Source organism: Tachysurus fulvidraco, chromosome 4 (assembly GCF_022655615.1).
Source record: "Tachysurus fulvidraco isolate hzauxx_2018 chromosome 4, HZAU_PFXX_2.0, whole genome shotgun sequence".
NCBI lineage: Eukaryota > Metazoa > Chordata > Actinopteri > Siluriformes > Bagridae > Tachysurus > Tachysurus fulvidraco.
The window spans coordinates 12,974,207-12,998,947 of NC_062521.1; the positions used below are offsets into that span (position 1 = coordinate 12,974,207).

A 24,741-nucleotide genomic window follows, 5' to 3' on the forward strand; every position below is an offset into this window, starting at 1 on the left:
TGACGAGCGCGGCCGTTAGCAGAACTCTGGGTCGTGCGGTGAATCAGCAGCCTTTAGAAAGACACGGTCCTCACGTCACAGATGCCGAATAATAGAGCTCGTGAGATCCTTTTAGACAGGAAGACAGCAGCCTGAACACGATGAGGTAAACTCTGACTGCAGAAAACCCAGCTGATGCTATTTGTGAGTAATCGTGCTATATTTATATGGTTGGCTAATGATCTTTTGCAGCATGGGACCACTCCACCAAAATTCTTCTCTTTCATTTGAAATAAAAGTCTCACTTTGACAATACATAAGGTTAATGTTTGCCTTAAACGTTGTCGTCTAGAATACATGCTGGAGGTTGATTTTTGGTCTTTTTATAAATATACACAGCATATTCCTGGGTCATTGGTATAGACACAGAAGCTCAAGCATTTGTTATGTCTCTGCACTGAACATGGGATACACATCAAGGGAGGCATTGGATTATTTTGATGAAGGTGCCTGCAGTTGATGATTGTGCATCTCTCAGGCACTCCTATTGGCTTGGTCTGAACATGTCCCATATGCTGAGTTTTAACAAGGGGACCAACTGTCATTAGTCACCAGCAGTTTCAGCATTAACTGTTCCTCGATTACAGCTAATTAATGAGTTAGATTGTTGGAGCTGCTCACCCCGTCACTCTACACCATGCCACGGCATATTCAGGTGCTAGTGGGAGGCAGAAATGGTGAAATGTTCCAATGTTTGCATTAATGGTTACAGTTTTGGAAATCATGACTCCATGCATGAACCCACACGATGAATAAGCCCCAAGACAGCAGGATAAGAAGATTATTATTCTTCTAATAAGAAGAAAGAAGAATCGTAACATAACCTTGTAAGTCATTTAAATAAAAAGTCTTTATTTAATTAGTCTATATCTGCAGACTAATTAGTTCCTTGGCTTGCCAGTGACGCAGGGGTAAAAACGGACCCAAGTGCAGGATAGCATAAATTACACAAGGATTGATTAACAAAAAAAACTGAACAGAAACATGGACTCACGACAGGACGGCTACTACAGACAACAGAGGATTCCGCGCTGCTCAAGGCAACGTGGCTCAACTACAGTAAATAGTACAAATAATTAATCAGACATGAGGGACAGGTGTGCAGAGGCGGGGAGGAAAAGACAAGGGCGGGGCAGACACGTGAACACAGAACATAAACAAAAAGGCACATGGCCAAAGTCCAGGCAGAGTCCTGACATGGCTTGCTTAACTTTAATCTTTCTTTTGAAAATGAATGTTTTCAAAAAGTTCTAAAGATCAATGAGTCCCTTGATAAGGACATCATTGAGCATTGTCTGCTAAATGCTGCAAATGTAAATGTAAATGCATTATCTTTCGAAGGGCAGAGTGTGAAGCACATGAGCAGCACTGGACTGAAACTCTTGCTGCATGCAGCTTTTATTATCACTGACAACAGAAACAGATCCCAGTCATCCAGCAAACAGGATCTATGAGTAGTGCGGACGTAGAGAGTGAATAGTCCATATGTGAGCGTGTGTGTGTTTGTGTGTGTGTGTGTGTGTGTGTGTGTGTGAAGGAAGACCAAAGGTTCTACTTTAAGAAAGTGCCTCTAATACGTGTGTAGTTACACATAAACACTGCGGGTATCTATAAAGTAAATACTGGCAGTGTTTATACTGACACGGTTGAATTACAGCGAATACACATGTGCATCACTTTCGGTTATAGATTGTGTATCGTGACATTTTGCTAACTTTGATATAATCCCTGTACCCTATTTGTGTTGTATCGTGCTAAGCCAACAGAATCTAAAGGATTAACACCAGCCTGCAATTTCATAGTCCTTAAGTTACTGGCGTTATCATGCCAACGCCAACTTTCTATGAAGGCTGCACTCTTTCCAGTGAGAGTTCTGAACAATTTCTCTTTATGATGGTTAAAAGTAAAAGCCATATGGAACACGCATTTTCAATGCTTCGGACAGTATTATAATAAAAACCCTACTAAGCAATGCTTTAGTTATGCCCTTCTACGATTACATTTTTGAAGGACACTTTAATGTAACTGCTTTTCATCACTTCTCCATGGCCAGTCCCCTTTCATCATATTTTAATTTTATTTTATCATTTCAGAATGGACAACAGCTATGGTCCCAATCAGAACAAAAATATTATTGGAAATCCAGCAGGTCATACAAATGTAATTTTCCTCGACCTATCTCACTTGAGAGAAACCTGATGTCCTGTTACAGCTGCCAAGTTAGACTTGAGTAAGTATGTGAGCCAAAGTTGAAGTTGATGCACATGGGTCTTTATATAAGATGTGGGCGTATCTCTGCACAAATCCTCAGTAGTGACATTATAATTGCATATGCAGTGTATACACTCATTGTGCACTTTATTAGGAACACCAGGGGCACTCAAAACAGCCTTAATTGTTCATGGCATGGATTCCACAAGAGGTTGGAAATATTAATTTGAGATTGTGGTCCATGTTGGAATAACTGGACCACAAAAATTCCTGCAGAACTTTCAGGAACACTTTCATGCAGTTCTACAACATCCAAAGGTGTTCTACTGGATTCAGATTCAGTGACTGAGAAGGCCACTGAAGAAACCTGAATTCACTGTCTTGTTCATGAAACCAGTTTTTAGATGACCTGGTGCATTAACATGCTGGGTGTAGACCTTAGGAAATGGGTGAATTGTTGGCATGATTATTAGCATGTGCTCAGCAACAACAGTAAAAAATCTCAGGCCCAAATCATACCCAGAAATCATTCCCCGCACTATTGAACCAGCTTTTCCACCCTGAATAAAGTGCTCAGTGAGTGTAGGTAACTGTAATCATCAGGGACGCATAATATAGAGTAAGACCAGACCAAACATAAAGCCAGATTATTGCCTGTTGCCTTATTGAGCGTTGTAACAGCACTCCAATTAGCACATAGTTATTAGAAACAACCTGGACAACTGAGAATCACTTTTCAGACATTATAACATTCAATTATTCCTTCAGTAGAAAGGCTAACATTAACCACTGTTCAAACTGTAGCCTAAAAGTATACCCATCAGACATACATGTTTATGAGTTTAAGTTTAAAATTAGAACACATGAGATGAATGCTAGATGATTAAAGAAAGATTAGGCACAATAACCTAATACATAATTTATTCCGAAGTGGAAAGTGGGACTAGAAATAAGATAGTGATAGTGAGGAATGGAACATATAGCCTAGTAACATTAGACTTTTGGTTCACATCTGCAGCTATTTTTATTTTACTCTAAAGCCCTCGGAGAAAATAGCCCAGGGCATCGTGTTGATAATATAAATGTGACTTTTAAACATGTGGTCTTTTATGTTTGTCCAAAAAAATAGTCAAGCACATCTAGTTGGGAAAGTCTAAATCTTATTATTAACAGGTCATTTTGGATTGAAAATCACATACGAGTTAAACTTTATTTCTGTGTGTGAGAGAAACTACTAGGTGCTACATACAATCTTCATTTCAAATAGCCTTTACAGATCCATTCCAAATGCAGATATTTGTAGGTCTAGATAACTTGAACCCAGAAAGGACAGCTTTAGCAACGAGGATTGCCATGTTCACAGGGCTAAAATGATTCACGATGTGATATCCAGTGTAGAACGTGATGTGCTTGGTGTTTTTTTTTCAGATGTGGGTAGCTGCTGGGTGTGAAGGGTGGTAAAAGCAGTGGTAGGCAGACAGGAGAAAAGATGTTTCAATAGTTGTGCCAGCGAGTGCTGCCTCCTCACATTCACGCTTCACGATTCACACCAATCCTTTCTGGCACCTCAGTCTCCTAGTGGCCATCCCCACACCTCACAATATGACACATGAACAGGAATATGAACAACCCACACCATCTTGTTCAGTTTTTCTATTTCTTGTGAAATCTGTCAATTTAATTTTAACCATTAAAAAAACGTCCATTATACTAACGTGTTATATGTGCTAAATAAAACAAACTGTTCTAAATACAAACCCAGTATCATCGTCCTGAGGGTCTGGCATTTCCATGTGCTGTAGTGAAAGGGTGGAGGCTCACACAGGCTTACTTTATACACGACTTCCTCCATGACTAAACTATACAATTCCATAGAGGGTTGAATGAGTTCAACAGCAGTGTGTGTGTGTGTGTGTGTGTGTGTGTGTGTGTGTGTGTGTGTGTGTGTGTGTGTGTGTGTGTGTGTGTGTATGTGTGTGTGTCTGTGTGTGTGTGTGTGTGTGTGTGTGTGTCTGTGTGTGTCTGTGTGTGTCTGTGTGTGAGAGAGAGCAGGAGCACGCTTCTCTATCTTAATGGGGCCCAAATATCACAACAAAGCTGGAAATATCTAAAAGTTTTGATGCTAGCTGGTGCCAGAAACAAGAACCACATGTTTTATTAAAACTCAAACTTGTATTTAAAAGATAAACACAGAAGTTACTATGGTAAAAGGTAGGGATAAATTTAGGTAAATTTATAGCATTAATTATCAGCAGAATTATGTCAGTGGAAGGTCCTGATGTGTGTGTGTGTGTGTGTGTGTGTGTGTGTGTGTGTGTGTGTGTGTGTGTGTGTGTGTTTATGTGTGTGTATGTTTGTTTTCACCAGGTGTCAGGAAACATGTACAGGAGGTGGATGCAGCAGCAGACTTTGTTGAAGGTGAAGCACACATAATACAGAGTACACAAAACAGGAATAGGACAGCAGAGCAAGGCATAAACATAAACACAAATCAAGTGCTATGATTGCAACCACGGCAGACAAGCACTAAACACTGAGTGCTGTACTAGAATTGACCCAAATACTAGTGCTGATTAACATGAAGGTGAATTAGGTGCAAAGCAGTCATGTGGTATGAGTGTCGTGAGCATGTGCTGTGCAGTGGCTGATGGGAGATGTAGTCCTGTGAGGATTCAGCATAACCGTCACACCAGGATTCTTGTACGATGGATTTATACACTATTACACATGAGCTTGATTCTCTGAACCTGAAGCTACAGCATTTTATGCATTGTATAGCTGATCAAGTGTACAGGTGAACTAGAAATGGATATAAAAAACAATGCTACCATTTTTCATGCACATTGCTAAGAAAATGTGTGGTGACAGATCAGAACCCTTTAACGGGTGTGACCGCAGAGGTAATTTTAGCTATATTATTTTATATTCATTCTGTTTTAGAAGTCTTTACACACCCAGTATGACACATCAGCTCTGATGTGAGTCTGTATCCAGACCTGATTTCTTCACTGGCACTTTAACTTCACCTAATTTCCCTCCTCCGCCTAGCCAAGCATAGCCATGCTGCATTTACAATGCAAACTACAGAACTCCGTCACTGTGGCGCTAAAACTCATACATACAGACGCAAGCAATGGTCAGTCAGGCCGAGTTGTCTCGCTGTAGTGCCTGCTGACCAGAACTTTCCTCCTATTATATGAAACACATATGCCACATAAACATAGAGCTAGTCACCTGGAGATTAATAAATGGTAAATCTCCAAGTTTTAATGTTGCATTTGACTATGCGCACAGCATTCTTTAGCCACTTGGACAAAAGAAAACAAGTTTGAAAAATGAACGCAATGGAAAAAATACAGACATGCCATGTTTACTGTCTAAATTGTAGGTGGTGATATGACAAGTAGTGAATTATAGCTATTACAAGCTTGTCAGGTGGTTTTAGCTCAGAGGTAGCAATTCAGAAAAGCAATGTGGGTGAACAAGTGATTTTATAAAAATCAGAAATTAGTGTAGGGTCGAGAGCCACTGTTATCTTTTGCGGTGTTGCACAATGTAGAAATGCTCAAGAAGCTAAGTAACCAATGCACCGTCTTGTTTGCTGTGTCCATTTGACTTGGCTGTAAAAGGCTTAATACATTGTAGGCATGTTTGCTGTATGAATTATTTGCCATTGTAGGCTTGGTGTTGCTGCTAAGCATTTACTGGCCGTGTGCAAGTAATCCCCTACAAGCATCGTGGTTACTGCTGCAGTGTGGGTTTTCACTTTGGCACTGCACAGTTTGGATTGTATTCAAGTGGCAAGAGAAAACCAAGCAAGCTTAAAATATAAGTTAATATCTCCACAGGGGAAATTTATATCCACACTTGGACTACAAAAGGTGACAATATTCCTATTCTTATGATTAAAGGCACCTGCATACCTGTGTTGTGTGTTTGAATTGCAAAAAAATGTAAATTCCTTTCGTTGTATAGGAGTTCTGCTGTGTTAAAATAAATTCTTTTAAATAAAGTACTAGCATTTAAGCCTACAAAACCTAGGATATAGTATTTGTGACTTGAAATAGTGTGTATGGATGGTGCCATCTGATGGAGTGGGTGCCGGCAATATTTCCAGGATAGGCTGAAGATCAACTGAGATCCTGACCAAGATGTAAATAGTGTTGAAAATGAAATGACTAAATAAACGAATATTTGAAAAACAAAAGAAAGGTGGCTGGTTAAAAGCCCCATGCACTTCAGGCCATATAGTATAACATAATTGAGTCTGAATGAAGGCTTTTTGCTCTGCATTGTGCATCCCTGCAGTTCAGCTTTGTTACACATCGGTTCTCAGGGCCGATCCTCATCCTGTTCAGTTCCCTGAATGGATAGTTTGTCAGTTAAGACCTGCCAATTGTTTGAGCAGGTGTAGGCATGGAGACAGGCTGATCCTGATCTGCCAGCATGCTTCCTCTCACACTCCAAATTCTAACCTTTACAAAAAATCAAATGCCTCATACAGAAAAGAGAAATGTAATCCGTTCATGGAAATGTAAAATGGCAATCCATTTGTCGATTTCAACTGCATATTAGAAAATATACATAAAGATTATTACACAATAAGTGTTGCTATGACTGACAGGGAAATAAGAATAATGCCATCCATTCCGACTCAAAAGCATGGACAATGTTGCTTTGAGTCCTGGACATGAATGGCGGTGTCATTGTGAGGATTTGACATTGCAAATACTTTGCTGCAGTGCCTTAAAAAGAAATAATAAGACAAATCAGATTGAATTTATGGATACGAGGTCTTACTGTCAGCTAACCAGTAGGTGAAAGTGTTTATGATGCTGACCTTAAATTACTGCACACAACCCTGAATACAGTCGAATACTGAAATGCTGTTCAGTAATTTCACAAGAATTCTCACGACAAAAGCTATGGTGCGCTTAGACTTGTCTTGATCATAGTGATGTTGTGTAAGTAATTTTGCTGGCTCTGATACCAACCATAAAATTGGGGATCAGATCCAGATGGACACTCTCACTCACACTGCTCCTACATACACAAACCTTAATTTTCATTATAATGATTCACTGTACAATATGAGGAAAAAAATTTTTTTTAGTTTTTAAAAATGCCTCCATTGTGTGTTACGACACACTTGATGGCCTCGTGCATCTGTCCTGAAACTCTGCTTTAGCCTAAATGTTTTATTTTGACATCTGGAACATGTAACAGTGAACAGCTTCTGCTATCTTTCTTGATCTATGAAGCAGTTCAAGACTTTAGTATGAGCTGTTAAGAAAAACATAAGCTGTAACAGATGCCTGCAAATCAGTGATCAGTTAATGATCTCCAAAACCGAAAATTCCATGATAAATACGCTACAAGAAACCTATTTAACGCACTAAAGATTTAATATACACAATTCTTTAACTCTAGGGAAATTAGTGAATTTATTGCAACATGTAATACATTTTACTGCAATGAAGTAAGAAATATTCCATTGCTTATGTCTGTGTGTCTGTGCAACAGTGAGGCACTAATGTCTCAAGAGCAAAGACAGACACAAGGACCTTCCTATGGATTATTGAAAACAAGGATGTTTCTATTTTAATATGACAATATTTATGTAAAACATATTTATATAATCCCACAGCATTTTAGTAACAAATGTGCAATATTCGTGGAAGTGTATATTCATATTGAGAAGACTAAAAACAATAATGCTTCCAGGATTCTTATTTACTGCAATTTTCAAAAAAGGGCCTTGACTGAAGAAAGGGAGGGGATGTATTCTTACATTTGGCAGCGTTGTCAGTATGAATGCGTGACACGACATGCTCAGAGCAGAACTGCAATTCAGCACTGTGTACTATGCTTTGAGAGCATTGGAAGGAGACACGTCATCGTGGGAGTTTAGTGTAGAGAAGGCTATCAAACGGACACTGTACCACGTGCTTAGCTGACAGCGACTCATGAGGTTGGGTTCTCCTATTCATGTCACAGCAAAGGCAGCTGATGTGTAAAATGGAGAATGTGGCAGCTGGCATTCTTAAGCAGTTCTTAGATAATAAAAGTACCTAACACTCTATTAAAGCTCATGTGAGTCACATCCCAAGTTCTGCTTTTCACATTAAAATCTCTCTTGTGTGTTGAAATGACAATCCAGATAGCTAAAGAGCATAAGATAACATGTGTATATGAAGAAAATACTTAATAAACTTTGCTGCATTTTAATCTGCTATACTCAGGAACTAGGAAGTTTCAGTTTGGCCAACATTAAAGTGAATTACTGTATGTGAAGATTCCTACCTCTTCAGCAGAGATCAGATGGGGCCTTTTTTTCAGCTCCACACATTTCCTGAGCTTACAGATCTGATGGCCAGTCTTTCGGTTTAAGCAGCAGCTGCATTGTCCGCAATTGATCTTGCGAAGACAGGGCACACATGCCCCACATCTTCTCCGTTTCTTTATCTCTCTTCTCTCCTGAAAATGGGGTAAATGCTGGTGTAATTCTGCCTCCAGGTTGGAAGAAGCATCCAATATCCCTGGTCCTGGATATGGTCCTGAACCTCCAGCCTCTGATTCAGTGTCAAAAGAGGACTGAGTGCTCTCTGAGCTGCTCAACAGTTTAGGTGGGTAATATGCCGTTGTTTGAGACTCACAGTCCAGGCTGGATAAATAGCTGCAGTAAAAACCTTCACTCAATGAGAGGAGTGACAGTGCACCTTCATTCTTGTTGTACATCTCATCATCATTGTCATTCGCATCTTTGGTTTTCACATCCACATTATTCACATCTTTGGTTTTCAGGTCTAAGTTGCACTGGTACTCTCCGCCTGGCACTTGGGAAGCATCTGGAGTGTGCTGAAGTGTTGCTGTTTCTTTAAGTGATTTACTATCAGGGGGCACCACAAACACATCTAGCTGAGAAGAGAGTTGTGGAGTGATTTGAGTCTCAATATCATGTGATTGTGAAAGTGTGGATGCTGTCAGATCTGAGGTATTGAGTGTACAACCAAAGTCCACTTTAATGGTCGACTCACACGGGTTCACAAGCAAATCGCTGAACTCAGTGTTTGGTTTGTCAGCATTTTGAATGGGGCCAGGGTTGTTTTCACTTTCAAACAGTTCAGCGGTGACCTCTGCCGTCTTCTCCTCCACCTTAGCAGCATTCGGAACAAGTGATCCTCTGTCCTCCTCCACTGTTGCTTCTTCAGAGCCTGCGTTAAAGGGGGAATGCCCTCTGTCAGGAACAAGTGGCTTGTTTTGTTGGACATCACTCTTGGGGTCACAAAGTTCTGGGTTTTTCATATTATCCTGTTCTCTGGTCTCCTGGCCTTTGTTGGTCTTTTTAGTGACCACCCTCCTCCTGGAAGTCTTCAGTTCCTGCAGGACAATCGGAGACAACCGCCTGCCTTCAAACAACCTCCTCCTGCCCGGGAGGTCTGAAAACAGGCCATGTTGAGTCTGAGAGCTGCGTGTGCACCTGACAGATTCTGTCACCTTAAACTTCTTATTGGTTTTGCTTGCTCTTCCTGGGATGGCTTTACTGGTGACCTTTCTGATGACGCGTCTCTGGTCCACCCTAGTCGCTTGTTTCTTTGCTTTGGGCTTTCTGGTTACTTGACGTTTCTGTGTTGTTGGGGTCCTGGGATTGCTTGAATTTACTGCTCGCCTTTTCTCAGTGAATGATTTAGACTTTCTGACATTTTGTTTTAGTGGAGGCTGTACTTTCTTTGGTCGTTTGACAGTATAAGGCATAGCTAAGCTTCATGAGAGTTAGGAGATTAAAAGATGAGTCTGCATACATGGGAAGTGGAGTTGTCATAAATTTCTTTCAGATATGGAATTTGTTCTTCCCTATCTAGTGTCCAGTACAATAACTTCTGGGCATGTCTGTGGAAAAGGCAAAAATATCACGACCTCATCCTGGTAAACTCTTATCTCTTCTAATATCTTGTCTAACATTATTTATCTCAAAATTTGCTACACAGTAACTACTATAAATAACTAATAGTAATAAATGTTTAGTAATCCCAGTGAAACAAAAGCAAAGAAGATAGTTACAAGGGTGAGAGAGAGAAATATAAACCTGCACACAAATCCTGGACATTTAGAAATGTAATGAATAGATGTAGGATGTATTTTTGTGTTGTTATTGTTACTGTAACATAACTTGTGTTATCTCTGAAGTTATTATGTGGCGCACTGAAGTGTTAGTGCAATAAATAATGTGTGCCGTTCCTTAGTGTGTTAATTACAATGTAACACATGAACATTTATCAAATGTAGCCTAAGTGGACAAGAAATTCTATCTATAAAGATGTTATTGTCGTTGTTTTAATGTAAAAAGAATGCGACCTTAAACGTCGCTAACGCCCAAAGTGCGGAAAAATATACAGTCCCGAAAGCGAACATTTCAGGAAACTTTTTTGACATTACATTTTCAACCATTTATACTTCTTTTAGAATTATAATTTGTGTAAATGCCATGTGTGTGTTTCCAATCCTTCGCAAACACTGACAAGCTATTAATAAAGTGTTAGCTAGGAGCTGCAATAGTAGTCAGGTTAAATACTTACTAAGTTGGCTAAATTAGCTTTAGCCAGCTAGCCACTTGCTTATCCGTTACTGTTGCTGTAAACTCGCCGCAGCATCTAGTTACAACTTACTCTCGTTTCAAATCGGGTGAAATCGACCCTGTATACTAAATCACAGAAAAGGGACCTAATTAATGTGATGTTACATTAGTGCGTACACTTTAAAGCCAGTTCAAATACTTTACATACCGGAGACTAGTTGCAGCGTCTGACTCGCTAATAATACTCCACGCCTGTAAAAGACGCCTGGTCCTTTAACATTTTCACTTAGCGAACTGGCTAAGTCGGTCCAGTTACTATAAACTCATTAATATGTCCCCTAAAAACTTTTACTCATACTGCCATGCTGTCTCAGTGTAATAAACGGCACTTGTACTATATATTTTAGTGCAGCTCCACTCCCTCCTGCCTCAAGCAGTGATCGGCTCTTTAACGTCCGACGTCGACTGATGACAAAACGCGGAGTGGAGTCACAACTCTAAACGGCCTCAAGACTCCATCCATCGATTCATCCATCCATCCATCCATCCATCCATCCATCCATAAATTATATTTATTTATTATATTTAGTAGATTATATTTATATAATGAATCCATTCATCCATCCATCCATCCATCCATCAATTCATCCATCCATCCATCCATTCATCAATTCATCCATCCATCCATCCATCCATCCATTGATTCATCATCTATCCATCCATCTATCAATTCATCCATACACACATCCATCCATCAATTCATCCATCCATCCCTCCATCCATCCATCGATTCATCCATCCATCCATGAATTGATTCATCCATTATATTTATTTATTATATTTATTAGATTATATTTATATAATGAATCCATTCATCCATACATCAATCCATCCATACATCAATCCATCCATTGATTCATGCAACTATACATCCATTCATCAATTCATCCATCCATTGATCCATCCATCCATCCATCCATCAATTCATCCATCCATCCATCCATTCATCGATTCTTCAATCTATCCATTGATTCATCCATCGATTCATCCATCCATCCATTCATTCATCCATGATATTTATTTATTACATTTATTACATCATTTATATAGTGAATCGATTCATCCATCCATCAATTCATCCATCCATACATCCATTGATTCATCATCTATCCATCCATCTATCAATTCATCCATCCATCCATCCCTCCATCCATCCATCGATTCATCCATCCATCCATAAATTGATTCATCCATTATATTTATTTATTATATTTATTAGATTATATTTAAATAATGAATCCATTCATCCATACATCAATCCATCCATCCATTCATCCATCCATCCATTCATCCATCCGTCCATCGATTCATGCATCTATCCATTGATTCATCAATTGATCCATCCATACATCGATTCATCCATCCATACATCCATCGATTCATCCATCTATCCATCCATCTATCGATTCATCCCTCCATCCATCCATTCATCCATCCATCCATCCATCCATCCTTGAATCGATTCATCCATCTATCCATAAATTGATTCATCCATTATATTTATTTATTATATTTATTAGATTATATTTATATAATGAATCAATTTATCCATCCGTTGAACCATCCATCCATCAGTTCACCCATCCAACCATCGATTCATCCATCCAGCCATCCATCGATTCTTCCATTAATCCATCCATCCATCCATCCATCCATCCATCCATATATCCATCCATCAATCCATTCATTCATCCATCTATCCTCTCATTCATCCATTTTCTGAACCGCTTATCCCACATTTGGGAAAACAGAGTATATCCCAAATGGCTCGGAAAACACATTCGGTGGACACTTGGAGTTTGGACACACTCACACAACTACTCACACAATATAGACAATTTAGATATGCCAAGCAACCTACAATGCAGAGGGAATCCAGAGTAAACTGAGGAACCCATTGAAGCAGAACATACAAACTGTAGGCATGAAGGGCCAAGACAGGAACCAAACCCCCTGGTTGTGCAAGGCGATATTACAAAACACTTTGTCACTGTGAAATTCCCCTACTACCACAGCCACCCACCAAACACTCAACACTGATATTAAACTTACTAATTTCTTTGCAATGTAAACTTTTATAAAACATATTTACCAGAACCATAAGTGTCCTTTACAACAACATACAATATGTGGCCAAAGGTTTGTGGATATCTGACCATCACATCCATATGTGAGTTTTCACCAAACTGCCACAGGGTCCAAAACACACAATTGTTTAAGATTTTTTCTATGTTGTAGATTTACAATTTACCTATACTTCAATTCAATTCAAGTTTATTTGTATAGCGCATTTTACAATTGACATTGTCTCAAAGCAGCTTTACAGAACATAAAACATAGAACAAAGGGTTAAAATATAGAATAATATAAGGATTCATAGAATACAAAATTCAAGATCAATATTAGATATATTTAGTTCAGAATGTGTATGTATTTATCCCTAATGAGCAAGTCTGAGGTGACTCAGGCAGCAGTGGCAAGGAAAAACTCCCTTAGATTGTAAAGGAAGAAACCTTGAGAGGAACCAGACTCAAAGGGGAACCCATCCTCATATGGGTGACACTGGAGGGTTGATTATAAATGTACAGTCTGACAAATGTTGTATTGATGCAAAAGATCACATGGAGTTCACATCTCCTCTATAGTATCGCAGAGTCCAACTGGAGCTGGTAGATCTCTAGATGCCTCAGGATACTCAGAGTTGGCCTCATCTCAGTGGAGGTCCAAAATCTTCATCGCACGGAAGACGATCGTAGCTGGTACAATTTCTGGATGCCTCGGGATGGGTAGAAAGAGAGAGGCAGCGAGAGTGATTAACATATCTGCTGTTCATAATATTTGCAAGTCTGATGTAATAGTGCACAATATTATAGGATGTATTATGTGTGTGTATTATGTATGTGAGATGGTCTGAGCCCCGAACACTATCAGGAAGACTATTATATATAAAAAAATGCTCTACCACCTTTAGTAGACTTAGATATTCTGGGAGCTACCAGAAGTCCTGAGTTTTGTGAAGGATTGTAACGTGTTAGAAGACTAGTTAGATACATGGGAGCTAAACCATTAAGAGCCTTGTACGTAAGTAGCAGCAGTTTGTAATCAATTCTAAACTTAACAGGTAGCCAGTGTAGAGATGATAAAATTGGGGTTATATGATCATACTTTCTTGTCCTAGTGAGAACTCAGTTGCATTTTGGACTAACTGTAGCCTATTAAAGACGCAGGACAACCACTTAGAAACTCATTACAATAGTCCAGTCTAGTGGTCATGAATGCATGAACTAGTTTCTCGGCATCAGATACAGATAGGATGTTTCTCAGCATGGCAATATTTCTAAGGTGGAAGAAGGCTGTTTTTGTAATATGGGTGATATGATTTTCAAAAGACAAGTTGCTGTGTAATATAACACCCAGGTTTTTCACTGTCGAGCTACTAGTAACAGTACATCCCTCTAAATGGAAGTTGAATTGTAAGAATTTCTGTGTACTGTTTTTTGGACCGATAAGTAGTATTTCTGTCTTATCAGAGTTTAACAACAGAAAATTACAGCTCATCCAATCTCTCTAACGCACTGAGTTAATTTGGACAATTTAGCTATTTCATCTGGTTTGGATGAGATATATAACTAATCCCATGTCTTCTAATGATGTTCCCTAATGAAAGCATGTACATTGAGAAAAGCAGAGGTCCTAGGACTGATCCTTGAGGGACCCCATAATTAACTGTCCATGAATACCTGTGTAATTCTGTAAGCGAACTAGGAGAGTGTTGTGATTTAAAGGACAAACAGTCTTGGTCCGAAGCTAGGAACAAGTAATTTGTAACTTTCACAAGTGCAGATTCTGCAGATTCCTAGGCCTGAACCCTGACTGAAACTCTTCAAATACTGTACATTGTTCTCCTGTAAGAAGGAGTAATTTTATAGTTCATTAGGATCTAAATTCTGTTTCTTAACAAGTGGCCTAATAACTGCCAACTTGAAAGATTTAGGGAAGTAACCTAAAGATAGAGAGGAGTTAATAATATTAAGAAGAGGATCACCAGCTTTATGTAACACTTTTTTCTGTAATTTAGTTGGAATGGGGGCTAGTGAACAAGTGGTAACAACTTGGTTTAGCTGTAGTAATAAGCCTATCTAACTCTTCTTGTAATGTATTTGCAAAGCGCTGTAGTTTTGAGTGTAGAGCTTTAGGTGAGACTGGGTCACAAGATGCTCTCATATGTTGAACATCAACTATTTTGTTCCTGAGTCTTTAAATTTTATCAGTGAAGAATCTCATAGTCCTCACTGCTGAACTGTGATGGAATAGTGTGTTCACATCTTTTTTTTGTTGTTGTTAATCTAGCCACTGTACTAAATAAAAACCTGGGATTGTTCTGGTTATTTTCTATGAGATTTCTCAGGTGCTCAGCCCTAGCATCTTTTAGATCCTGTCTATAGCTGGACAAACTGTCCTTATACGCAATTCTAAAAACCTCTAATTTAGTTTTTCTCCACTTTCACTCAAGGTTACGTGTTTCTCTCTTGAGGGTGTGAGTATGATTATTATACCACGGTGCAGGTGTTTTTTCTCCAACTTTTTTTAATCGGATTGGGGCAACAGTGTCTAATGTGCTAGTGAAGATAGAGCCTATGATATTAGTCATTATATCTAGATCGTTTGTGTTTAAGGGTACAGTAAGAGATTGAGACAGATCAGGCAGGTTATTTGTGAATCTGTCTTTAGTGGTCGGAATAATAGTTCTACCGAATCGATAAAGTGGTGAGACACAGTCTGTTCTACAGATAGTGTGTACATTATGAGGTAATGGTCTGTGATGTCATCACTTTGAAGTATGATATCTATATCAGTGACATCTATTCCCTGTGATATTATTAAATCTAGCATATGATTAAGACAATGAGTTGCTCTAGTGATGTTTTGTATAAGCCCAAATGAGTTTGGTAAGTCCATAAATGTGACTCTGTTCACACTCTAACAAGTTCCAGCCTGGTGATGCCCCTGTGCACAAAATAAGCTCTATGAAGACATGGTTTGCCAAGGATGGAGCGGAAGATCTTGAGTGTCCAGCACGGACATTTGAGCTCAAACCCACTAAACACCTTTGAGATTAACTGAACTGACTGCAGTTCAGGCCTCCTCACCTCAGACATCAGTGCCAGAACTCACTAATGCTTTTGCAGAATGATCTAAATTCTCACAGCCACGCTCAGTCTGGAGGAACAACTTCCTAGAAGTGTGTGGATTATTATGTAGGGATTGGGATAGGTATAGATATTATATAGGGGGTCCAAATCTAGAATGGGATGTTCTATAAGCACATATGGGGGAAGGTCAGGTTTCTACAGATTTTTGGCCATATAGTGTACGTGCATGCTTCAAATCATTTTGTTATGAATGGCAGCTCTTAAACTGAAAATGCATCCCAGCAAAGCTGAACTTTTCATCTCGGGTGATTCATTTTTATGAATCTCAGATATGACCTTTTGTCACTAAATGTGTCCTTCAGGTAACCATAGGCAATCGACTTTTTGTTTCACGTTGCAATTCTGACACGATCATGCTGATGTCTTCTTTAAAACATCAGCAGGATTCAACCAGTTGTATCCACACAGGCCATTCAGGTGCTTGTTCTGTACTTTGTCATTTCAAGACTGGTCTACTGCAACTCGCTTCTGGCAGCTGATCCAGAATGCCGGAGGACGACAACACTGCTAATAATGATGTTGGATTTACTTAAAATATACATGCACCATTTTTGCATCACACTATTTGAGTAAATTATTCTTTAAGCAATTTTAAGTTAAATTAACAAGAAAAGCTTTATTAGGTGTACATAAACATATAAGTTCACTCAACATTCTTTACTTAAAAAATATCTAACATCAGTTGAATTTACCGGGTAACTTCATGTCAACAAAATAAATATAATCTATAGATTTCAACCTTCCTAAGTTCTCCAATACCACCCGATTGCTGTGCCCCCTCTACTGCAGCTGATGAGATTTGATTTACAACACTAATGCTTGCATATAATGGCAAAAACGGACAAGCACCTACTGACCTCAAAGTATTCATTAACAAATTGTTATACATATAAAAAGTGCTAATTAACTGCTTTTAACTGCTGTGAATGAAAAAATGCAAAATGTGCAAGTTTTTATGTATCAGCACACAAATGTGCAAGTATACAACATTTACAGTTACAGCATATGGCAGACGGGCTCATCCAGTGAGACGTACAAAAGTGCTTTTAAGTCTCTATCATTGAATACATTATCACTAGGTTACAGACTTAAGACACCATGAGTCTAAAACACTGTTCAAAGTTTCAGAATTTTTTTTTTTTTTTTAGCACAGGAACTTCTTAGTATAATGTTCACAACAGGAAGGCTAAAGGTCACTAAAAGCATGACTCAAATAAAATCAAAACCTGTAACACAATGATAGATGCAACTAACAATAAATAGCTAACTAAATGAACAAACAAACAAATAAATAAACAGGTGGTGTTCTTAGCTGTAGCAATTCATGCTTTTTTTAATTCAGAATCTGATACATAAAATTATTTTAATTTTTCTTGTCATCGAGTTTTTAGGATGAATAAAAGTCTCCTTTATAAACACTAATAGTTTGTACATAAAACACCCATGAAATGGACAGAGAGGTTTACAATGAGGACAATAATGATAAATACTGGCATAATAAAATGATATAATATTACACAATACAATATGTGTAATAATATTGCTATTTTATTATATTTATAGCAAATATTTTATTCTTAAATCACAGTTTAAGCATTAAACTAAAATAGTTCAAATCGTTTGGATTCAATGACGTTCCAATGCCGCTTCCTAATGACGTAATGCGTATGCGACAGAACGGATCGTAAAGGGTATGTTTCAAATCGGAGTTCTTTTCTGTATGGAATGAAGTGAACTCAGGCTGCTGACATTAACAAGGTTGTTGTGGGTTTTCCGACGTCTCTAATACTGAGACAATGGGATTAAAAGATTTTTGAAGTATATAGACGAAACAAACAAACACACACTGAACATAATATTTATTTATTGATTATATCCTTTAGAGTTTTTGCTCAAAACCCAGCCCTATACACTGAAATAACATGTTCTGCAATTCGATATCGCTGCTCTTCAGGTGATTTGTGTTTGTTGGGACACAGATACACATACACAGAGCTGAAATCCACCCTTAGATCACTAGTTAGTGGAACTTCAAATCGATTTGAGACGCACCCGGTGATGAGCACCGTAGATGGTGGAATGGACATGTGTGAAGTTTGTCCCTGACGTCCTGAAGTCGGGTTCTGGGAAACCTTCGGTCATGGTAGTTTAACTCAATCAATAGGGTCTACAATGGAATAGTTTAACCCATTACCGTCACTGCACTAGATTCACAATATGGTAATATCATCCAACAGCTAATTAGTTAAGCTAAACATTACACATGCGCTGAAACGGAGTAACGCAGATTCACGTGGATCGTCTGTCATCTGGAAATGCAGCGTGTGTAGACGATCACACAGGATCACACAAGATCACACAACAGGACCGGCGCAAAGTCCACGTAGGAAATAGCACTAAAAGCAAAAACATTTGATTATTATTATTTGGTAGGGTTATTAATATCCGGTGTCTTTCTGTCCTTAAACACAACCCGTGGTTCCTGCCTGAGAAATAGATATTTTTTCCCTAGCTATAAATTACATTTATATATATATATATATATATATATATATATATATATATATATATATATATATATATATATTAAATTGCATCCGTTCACAAGCCTGAACCAAGGCCAGTGAAGCACATCCAGATCAATTACTATTTAAATATTCACATAATTATTTAAATATATTTATATATATATATATATATTATGTGTGTATATATGTATGTATTCTGATTCTGATTCCGAATGAAGATACAGAAAACGTAATATAGCCTTCATAATCACATAACCAGTTATTTAACATTTATAATAACGCACGTGACTTAATGATATGATGTTAATTTATAGGGTTTATACTAAAAAAAAAAAGGTTCTATACCTTTACAACAGTGCAGTGATACACTGTAGCACATAGTTACTTAAAATGAGTAATCTGTTTTTAGATAAAAATTGTTATTATTATTGTTCACTCTCTTTTCTTATGTTTTAGATTGTGCTAAAAAAGGGATGCCTTTACTTGAGCACTGATCCACACACAACATGGCAACTGAGACACCCGTCTCCTCCACTGGTCGGTCTCCGATCGAAGGGGGAAACACAGTGCAAAGGGATTCGTACTACTTCCTGCGCTCCTTTGTAGCAGGAGGTAAAGCTGCCCAGTTGAACAAGATTTTATGCAAGAGAAGCAGTTATTTGTATTGTAACATGGAGAAAGAGTCTAGTGTAATTATGGTGTGATTACAGCATCATTTGCAGCATCCATAATCCTTAAATAAGTTGGTGCATTCAGGCAATATTTTATTGCTTGATTTAGATTAAAACTTACCAGTGCAGAATGTGGGATAAGAGTGATTTTGTATTAGGTCTGTTGGGTGAAATTCCATGCTTTCACTGTGACATGAGATTTCTGTGGTTTCTTCATACAACATTTACACAAGCTCATTTTGTCATTGGCTGCCAGTGTGAGCCAGTGAGGTGATATGACTTTTTGCCCATATTATATTTTTTTATTTTTATAGGTGTAGCAGGATGCTGTGCCAAGTGCACTATTGCACCTCTAGACAGAGTGAAAATTTTACTTCAAGCTCATAACCCTCATTACAAACACTTAGGTAAGTACTACAAATTAGAGCAAGATTTATTATTTCAGATAATAGATCTCAGCAGTTAGGAAGGTCGTGTTCAAATCCTATCACTGCCAAGCTGCTAATCCCTGGGCCCTTGAGCAAGGCCCTTAACCCTCAGCTGCTCAGTTGTATAAATGCCATAACTGTAAATTTGAATGATTATGCTTGTGAGGGTATTCCAATCTGATAGCAAAATATACAGTAAATGCTTATGATTGTTGTAGGAGTGTTTTCTACACTCAGGGCTGTACCAAAAAAGGAGGGCTTCCTCGGGCTGTACAAAGGAAATGGGGCCATGATGATCAGGATCTTTCCATACGGAGCCATTCAATTCTTGGCCTTTGACTACTATAGAAAGGTTTTTTTGTTTTTTTAATCCAAACTATGCAGATGTGTATACAGTTCTATAAGTAACAATATATAAAGTGTCTATTTAATTGTTAGTGTGTTCCTTTTATTTTGTATTTATAGTTCCTTAATACACAACTTGGTATATCTGGGCATGTTCATCGGCTCATGGCTGGATCTATGGCAGGTAGGGAAAATATATCTATTGTTTAGTCTTTTGATGTACAAACAGGTGTATTATTACTGGTATTATCATGCTGATGCTGTGTGTTGTCCTTTGTTTGCACTTTTGCAGGAATGACCGCAGTCATTTGTACATATCCTCTTGATGTTGTTCGTGCTCGCCTGGCATTTCAGGTGACTGGGGAGCATCACTACACTGGGATACGAAATGCCTTCCAGACCATTTACCTGAAGGTATATAAGTGGGAAGCTGGGTTTAAATGAGAATTGTTTTGTCGCATCCTTTTTTTTTTTTAATTGTGTTTTCTCTTCAAAAGGAGGGGGGTGTTTCTGGGTTCTACCGTGGTTTAACTCCAACCATCATTGGCATGGCTCCATATGCAGGTTAAGCTTTTTTTCAATTGGTTGTCATTTCACACAGTTTTTTTTAACACTTATGACGCACTAATTTCAGTGTTTTTTACATGCAGTCAATGTGTGTGTTGTGGAAGATATACAAAACATTACTGTGCAAAGTAGGAGATCAACATGGAAATAAATAATACATCTCTGTAGCTTTAAGTGAAAATGAAACACTCTTGAAGTCAGTTGGCTTCTTGGGTTTGAAAATATTAGAACAGCAAGGCTGATTATCTCTCTGGATTTTGCTCTAAACTGTGGATGTGTTAAACAACTTAGGACAGGACACATTCTGCTTGATCACATACATTTTTCAAGTGTTTCAGGTGTTTCTTGTTGCCTCCCAGTGATCCCTGTTTATTGATCTGAATGTCTACTTTGGGTTAGAGTTCTGGGTTTCACCTGTGAAGACTGCATTTGTTGTTAAAAAGGATAATTATTTAATACAGAGAGCTATCTATGGGTGAAACATGAACCATTTTTAAAGCTGTGAAGAGAAGAAAATTAGAAAAAATCTAAAGTCATTTGGATAGACAAACATTAGGCGTAGCAAATGCAACAATTTACAAAGAAAGAACTCAGATGACAAGAGAAACATTTCAAGCGATGTGAAGACAAAACCCAGAAATAATAATAGTGATATAATAATTAATGCAAACAAACAAAAGACATGCTACTGTGTACATCATTGATGCATCCCACCGTAAAACCCCAGTAGTAAATCGGCATGAATTTTTTTCGGGAATGTTGTCAGGCTTTGCACTTGTGTAATATATCAAGTCCCCGGTGCCACTTTAAATGTGCACCTGGCTGTATAGAATTCTTTTACAGTATGTACAATGTATTAACTGTGTTTTTGATTTTCTCCAGGATTTGCGTTTTTTACATTTGGAACACTAAAGAGTCTGGGACTGACTCATTTTCCAGACCGCTTGGGAAAGCCATCACTTGACAACCCTGACGTCCTGGTTCTGAAGACCCAAGTTAACCTGCTATGTGGAGGAGTAGCAGGGGCCATCGCTCAGACCATATCGTATGTTATACTCAGGATTTTTGAATGCATTTAGTGAAAAACAATCTGTAGCAGCTTTAAAAGCTTTATGAATCTTTAAGTAATTATGTTTTCATTTCTTTGTTTATATTATGATATTAAAAGATTGGATTATTGTTGTAGCCTGATCTTGTACTCCGAGTTTCCACTGAAAAGTTTCCCATTCATGCAATTATCCATTTGCCCAAACCTTTGGTAGCAGAACGGCATTTCAGAAGACTGAACCAGGAAAGTGTCGATACACAATGCATCCAGAGACTCTTTACTATGCACTAAAGTTGCAAAAGAAAAACTGTTGTGTAGCAGGCTTCTAAACCTCTGTCAAAACACTGCATACCTTTTAGGGAAAAAGGAATTACAATTTTAATAATGGGAGTTTGAGCCATTTTAATGTTGTAATTCCTTTTTCCCGAAAAGGTATGCAGTGTTTTCTTACTCCTTAACTAAAACCACAAACCTAAGATGGTTTTAGTTAAGGAGTAAGATTTTTATTCTAAACCAGTCTTCTGTTATTTTTTCCTCTTTAAACTGTTTTGCTCTGCTCACTCGGAGGCCCGGTGCTGATCTATATTTAGATTTCTGTCTGAGTCACCCATTTGCTGGGTTTGAAAGGAAGCCAGAATTCAGTGTTGGATAGCTGAATATAGCCTTGTAATGAGTATGAAAATGTATAAAGGAAACTGTGACCTCTAGATTAATAATCTCTCTCTATTTGTGTTTGTTTAGATATCCTCTGGATGTTGCCCGGAGGAGAATGCAGCTGGGAGCGGCGCTCCCTGACGCAGATAAACACCTGTGAGTGTTGATTGAATTATAAATACAATTGTGCTCTGCCGTATCAATAGTAGTGTTTCTGCACAGCTTAACTCTTACAGTTTACAGCTGTTTCTGTTGTCCCTATTCTTGCATTTTTCTTCTACAGTAAATACTTCTTTAGCTTGCTTGGCATATTTACATTATGACTATATGCACTTCATTGACTTTGTATTTTCACCCAGCACGATGACAATAACACTGAAGCTGAATTTGCGAGTGGCTGTAAATAATTGAAATGTTAAATGAAGCATTCAAAGATCTGTTGTTTCTAATCATTCCTATATGTGTTAATCTGTTTGTTTGTTTTTTTACCCTAGCTCACTTACAAAGACTCTTAAGCATGTGTATGCTCAGTACGGGATTAAAAAGGGACTGTACCGTGGCCTGTCTCTCAACTACATCCGCTGTATACCGTCTCAAGCCGTTGCCTTCACCACTTATGAGTTCATGAAGCAAGTCCTGCACTTGAACTAGAGCAGGGATCCTCACATCCACACCAGGAACAAAATTGCCACACAGCATTTGGGAGTGTTTTAGGAGCACAGGTGTGGATAAGGGGACGACTACTTAACCCAGATCACTGGAAATTATCTGCTAACTTTACAGTGGTTGCACTGAACAATCCGCCTTAACCTTTCAGACTGTATTGTTGTCTTATGTCACAAAACACATCTTTCTCCAGGCTGCTCTGTACGTTTAATACTGATTACATGTCAGTATGTGAAAGCTATAATGCATCATGAGCATGACAGAAACGGTATTGTGATTGTCTTGTCAACATTTTTCATTAGGACACACTGCATTAAACAGGGGCTTACATTCACTGTCCATTTTAATTGCTCATTAATGCAGTTATCCAATCAGCCAATCGTGTGGCTTTAGCATGTAGCTACAGGTCAAGAGCTTCAGTTAATTTTCACATCAATCATCAGAACATGTCCGAACAGATCATGTTTTCTTCATTCTGTAGTTTGATATGAGCTGATATGACTGAATCTGTTGACCTCTATGTTTTGCCACATTTATTGCATGAAAAAGCATGTTTCTATTAAAGTGAACATCATGGGGTTTTTTTCCCTAATGTATTACCTCCATTCACTCCAAATAAATGCTGTAGAACTTAATATGGATTTTCTCGTAGCATATAATCTTGGACCAGATGATTTCTGTAGAAGGCTATAAGTTTCTGAGAGCTTCTTAACAATAGATTCTACATCTTTATTAAAACACACTCTGTGACATTGAGATTGCACTTTGACAAGGCTTGTTTTGATGTTTTTTTCTTAACCATTTTTTTTTAAATTTAAGTTCAACGTATGTTTCAGCACCTTTTCAGAGCCATTGAACACAGCATAGGGTTCATCTTTTTGTTCAAGGCATTTTCTTTGCTTCCACTTGATGGCAGTCTTAAGATGAAACATCATTTTAACATCTGTGCAGCATTCAGTTATGTTTTTTTTTTTTTTATCATTATAACAATTTGAAATGATCTTTTTACAAATTGTTAATATTATGTGATAAACATGCCTTTATCTACAGGTACTGCTCTGTCCGATGGAAAGAAAGATGATGGAGACTATTTAATCCTCGTTTAAAAAAAAGGTTATCTAGATTGAACAGCTTGTACTGTATATACAGAGTTAATTAAGCATTGGTTGTTAATATGCATATATTTATCAGCAGGTTCATGTTTTTTTTGTGTGTGTGTGAAGTTAATGTCTATTTTTTTGTATTAGACACAATTGAATGAAATCATTATAATGTGCTCAGAAGATTTGCTCTGAGAAATGTTTGTCTTGTTAATGTTGCTATTGTATTGGGAGGCAGACAAGGTTTAACATTATTACTCATGTGATCATGAGTATTGGAATTTACCTGTATAAGATTAAAACTATGAAATTGTATTAGAAATTTGGAATTTTTACATAATATTAAGATATTGAATTGATACAAAACTACTGGGTGGTGAAAAGAATTGAACAAAATTGTTTATTTATTCAGTGGCTAAATGAAATGTAATTTTCTATTTCTGCAAAACTCAATTTGGTCTGTGTGTCAGTATATCAATAAAACGTTCTCGTAACTGTAGAAGGAGCACCGTTGCATTCACTGTTCCTGATTCTTCAGTGTATAAAACTTTGTTGATCAGACTGAGCAGTTTGAAGTTGTGGTTCTTAGTTACAATTCTTAGCCTGTTGTAACTGAATACAAGAATCTTTTTGTTT

General features: G+C 37.9%; 2 protein-coding genes across 13 annotated transcripts in view; one reads left to right on the forward strand and one right to left on the reverse strand.

Moving 5' to 3' along the window:
- The window catches only part of tet1 (tet methylcytosine dioxygenase 1), a 31,281-nt gene extending 19,994 nt beyond the window's left edge, over positions 1 to 11,287 (reverse strand). For 4 of the 7 annotated variants that reach the window (XM_047811975.1, XM_027141921.2, XM_027141919.2 and 1 more), the window contains exons 1-3: positions 11,034 to 11,287; positions 10,827 to 10,951; positions 8,554 to 10,140 (exon numbers count right to left, since the gene is read on the reverse strand). In XM_047811975.1, coding sequence (XP_047667931.1) covers positions 8,554 to 10,005 — 1,452 coding nt within the window. In that variant the 5' untranslated portion in view covers positions 10,006 to 10,140; positions 10,827 to 10,951; positions 11,034 to 11,287. Of the gene's footprint in view, positions 1 to 8,553; positions 10,796 to 10,826 lie in introns of those variants that run through there. The other 3 variants (XM_027141920.2, XM_047811973.1, XM_047811974.1) reach the window with 3 other exon arrangements.
- On the forward strand, positions 1 to 24,604 carry slc25a16 (solute carrier family 25 member 16). 6 transcript variants are annotated; one of them, XM_047811978.1, is made up of 12 exons: positions 1 to 183; positions 2,133 to 2,269; positions 4,618 to 4,668; positions 19,083 to 19,238; positions 19,612 to 19,704; positions 19,944 to 20,077; positions 20,191 to 20,254; positions 20,363 to 20,484; positions 20,568 to 20,634; positions 21,520 to 21,682; positions 22,427 to 22,495; positions 22,834 to 24,604. In XM_047811978.1, exons 4-12 carry the CDS (start codon positions 19,133 to 19,135, stop codon positions 22,988 to 22,990), a joined length of 975 nt encoding a protein of 324 aa, XP_047667934.1. In that variant the 5' UTR covers positions 1 to 183; positions 2,133 to 2,269; positions 4,618 to 4,668; positions 19,083 to 19,132; the 3' UTR covers positions 22,991 to 24,604. The 6 variants fall into 6 exon arrangements, with proteins under 6 accessions (XP_047667934.1, XP_026997726.1, XP_047667935.1 ...); XM_027141925.2 differs by lacking the exon at positions 2,133 to 2,269; XM_047811979.1 differs by lacking the exon at positions 2,133 to 2,269 and having other exon boundaries at positions 28 to 145.
- Positions 24,605 to 24,741: the final 137 nt, after the last annotated feature.

Bases quoted from the DNA above. Each gene is read 5' to 3' on its own strand.
- slc25a16 (XM_047811978.1), top strand. From the start codon at position 19,133: ATGGCAACTGAGACACCCGTCTCCTCCACTGGTCGGTCTCCGATCGAA. The intron at 20,255-20,362 runs GTAGGGAAAATA...GCACTTTTGCAG, and splicing joins CATGGCTGGATCTATGGCAG to GAATGACCGCAGTCATTTGT. The intron at 22,496-22,833 runs GTGAGTGTTGAT...TTTTTACCCTAG, and splicing joins CCTGACGCAGATAAACACCT to CTCACTTACAAAGACTCTTA.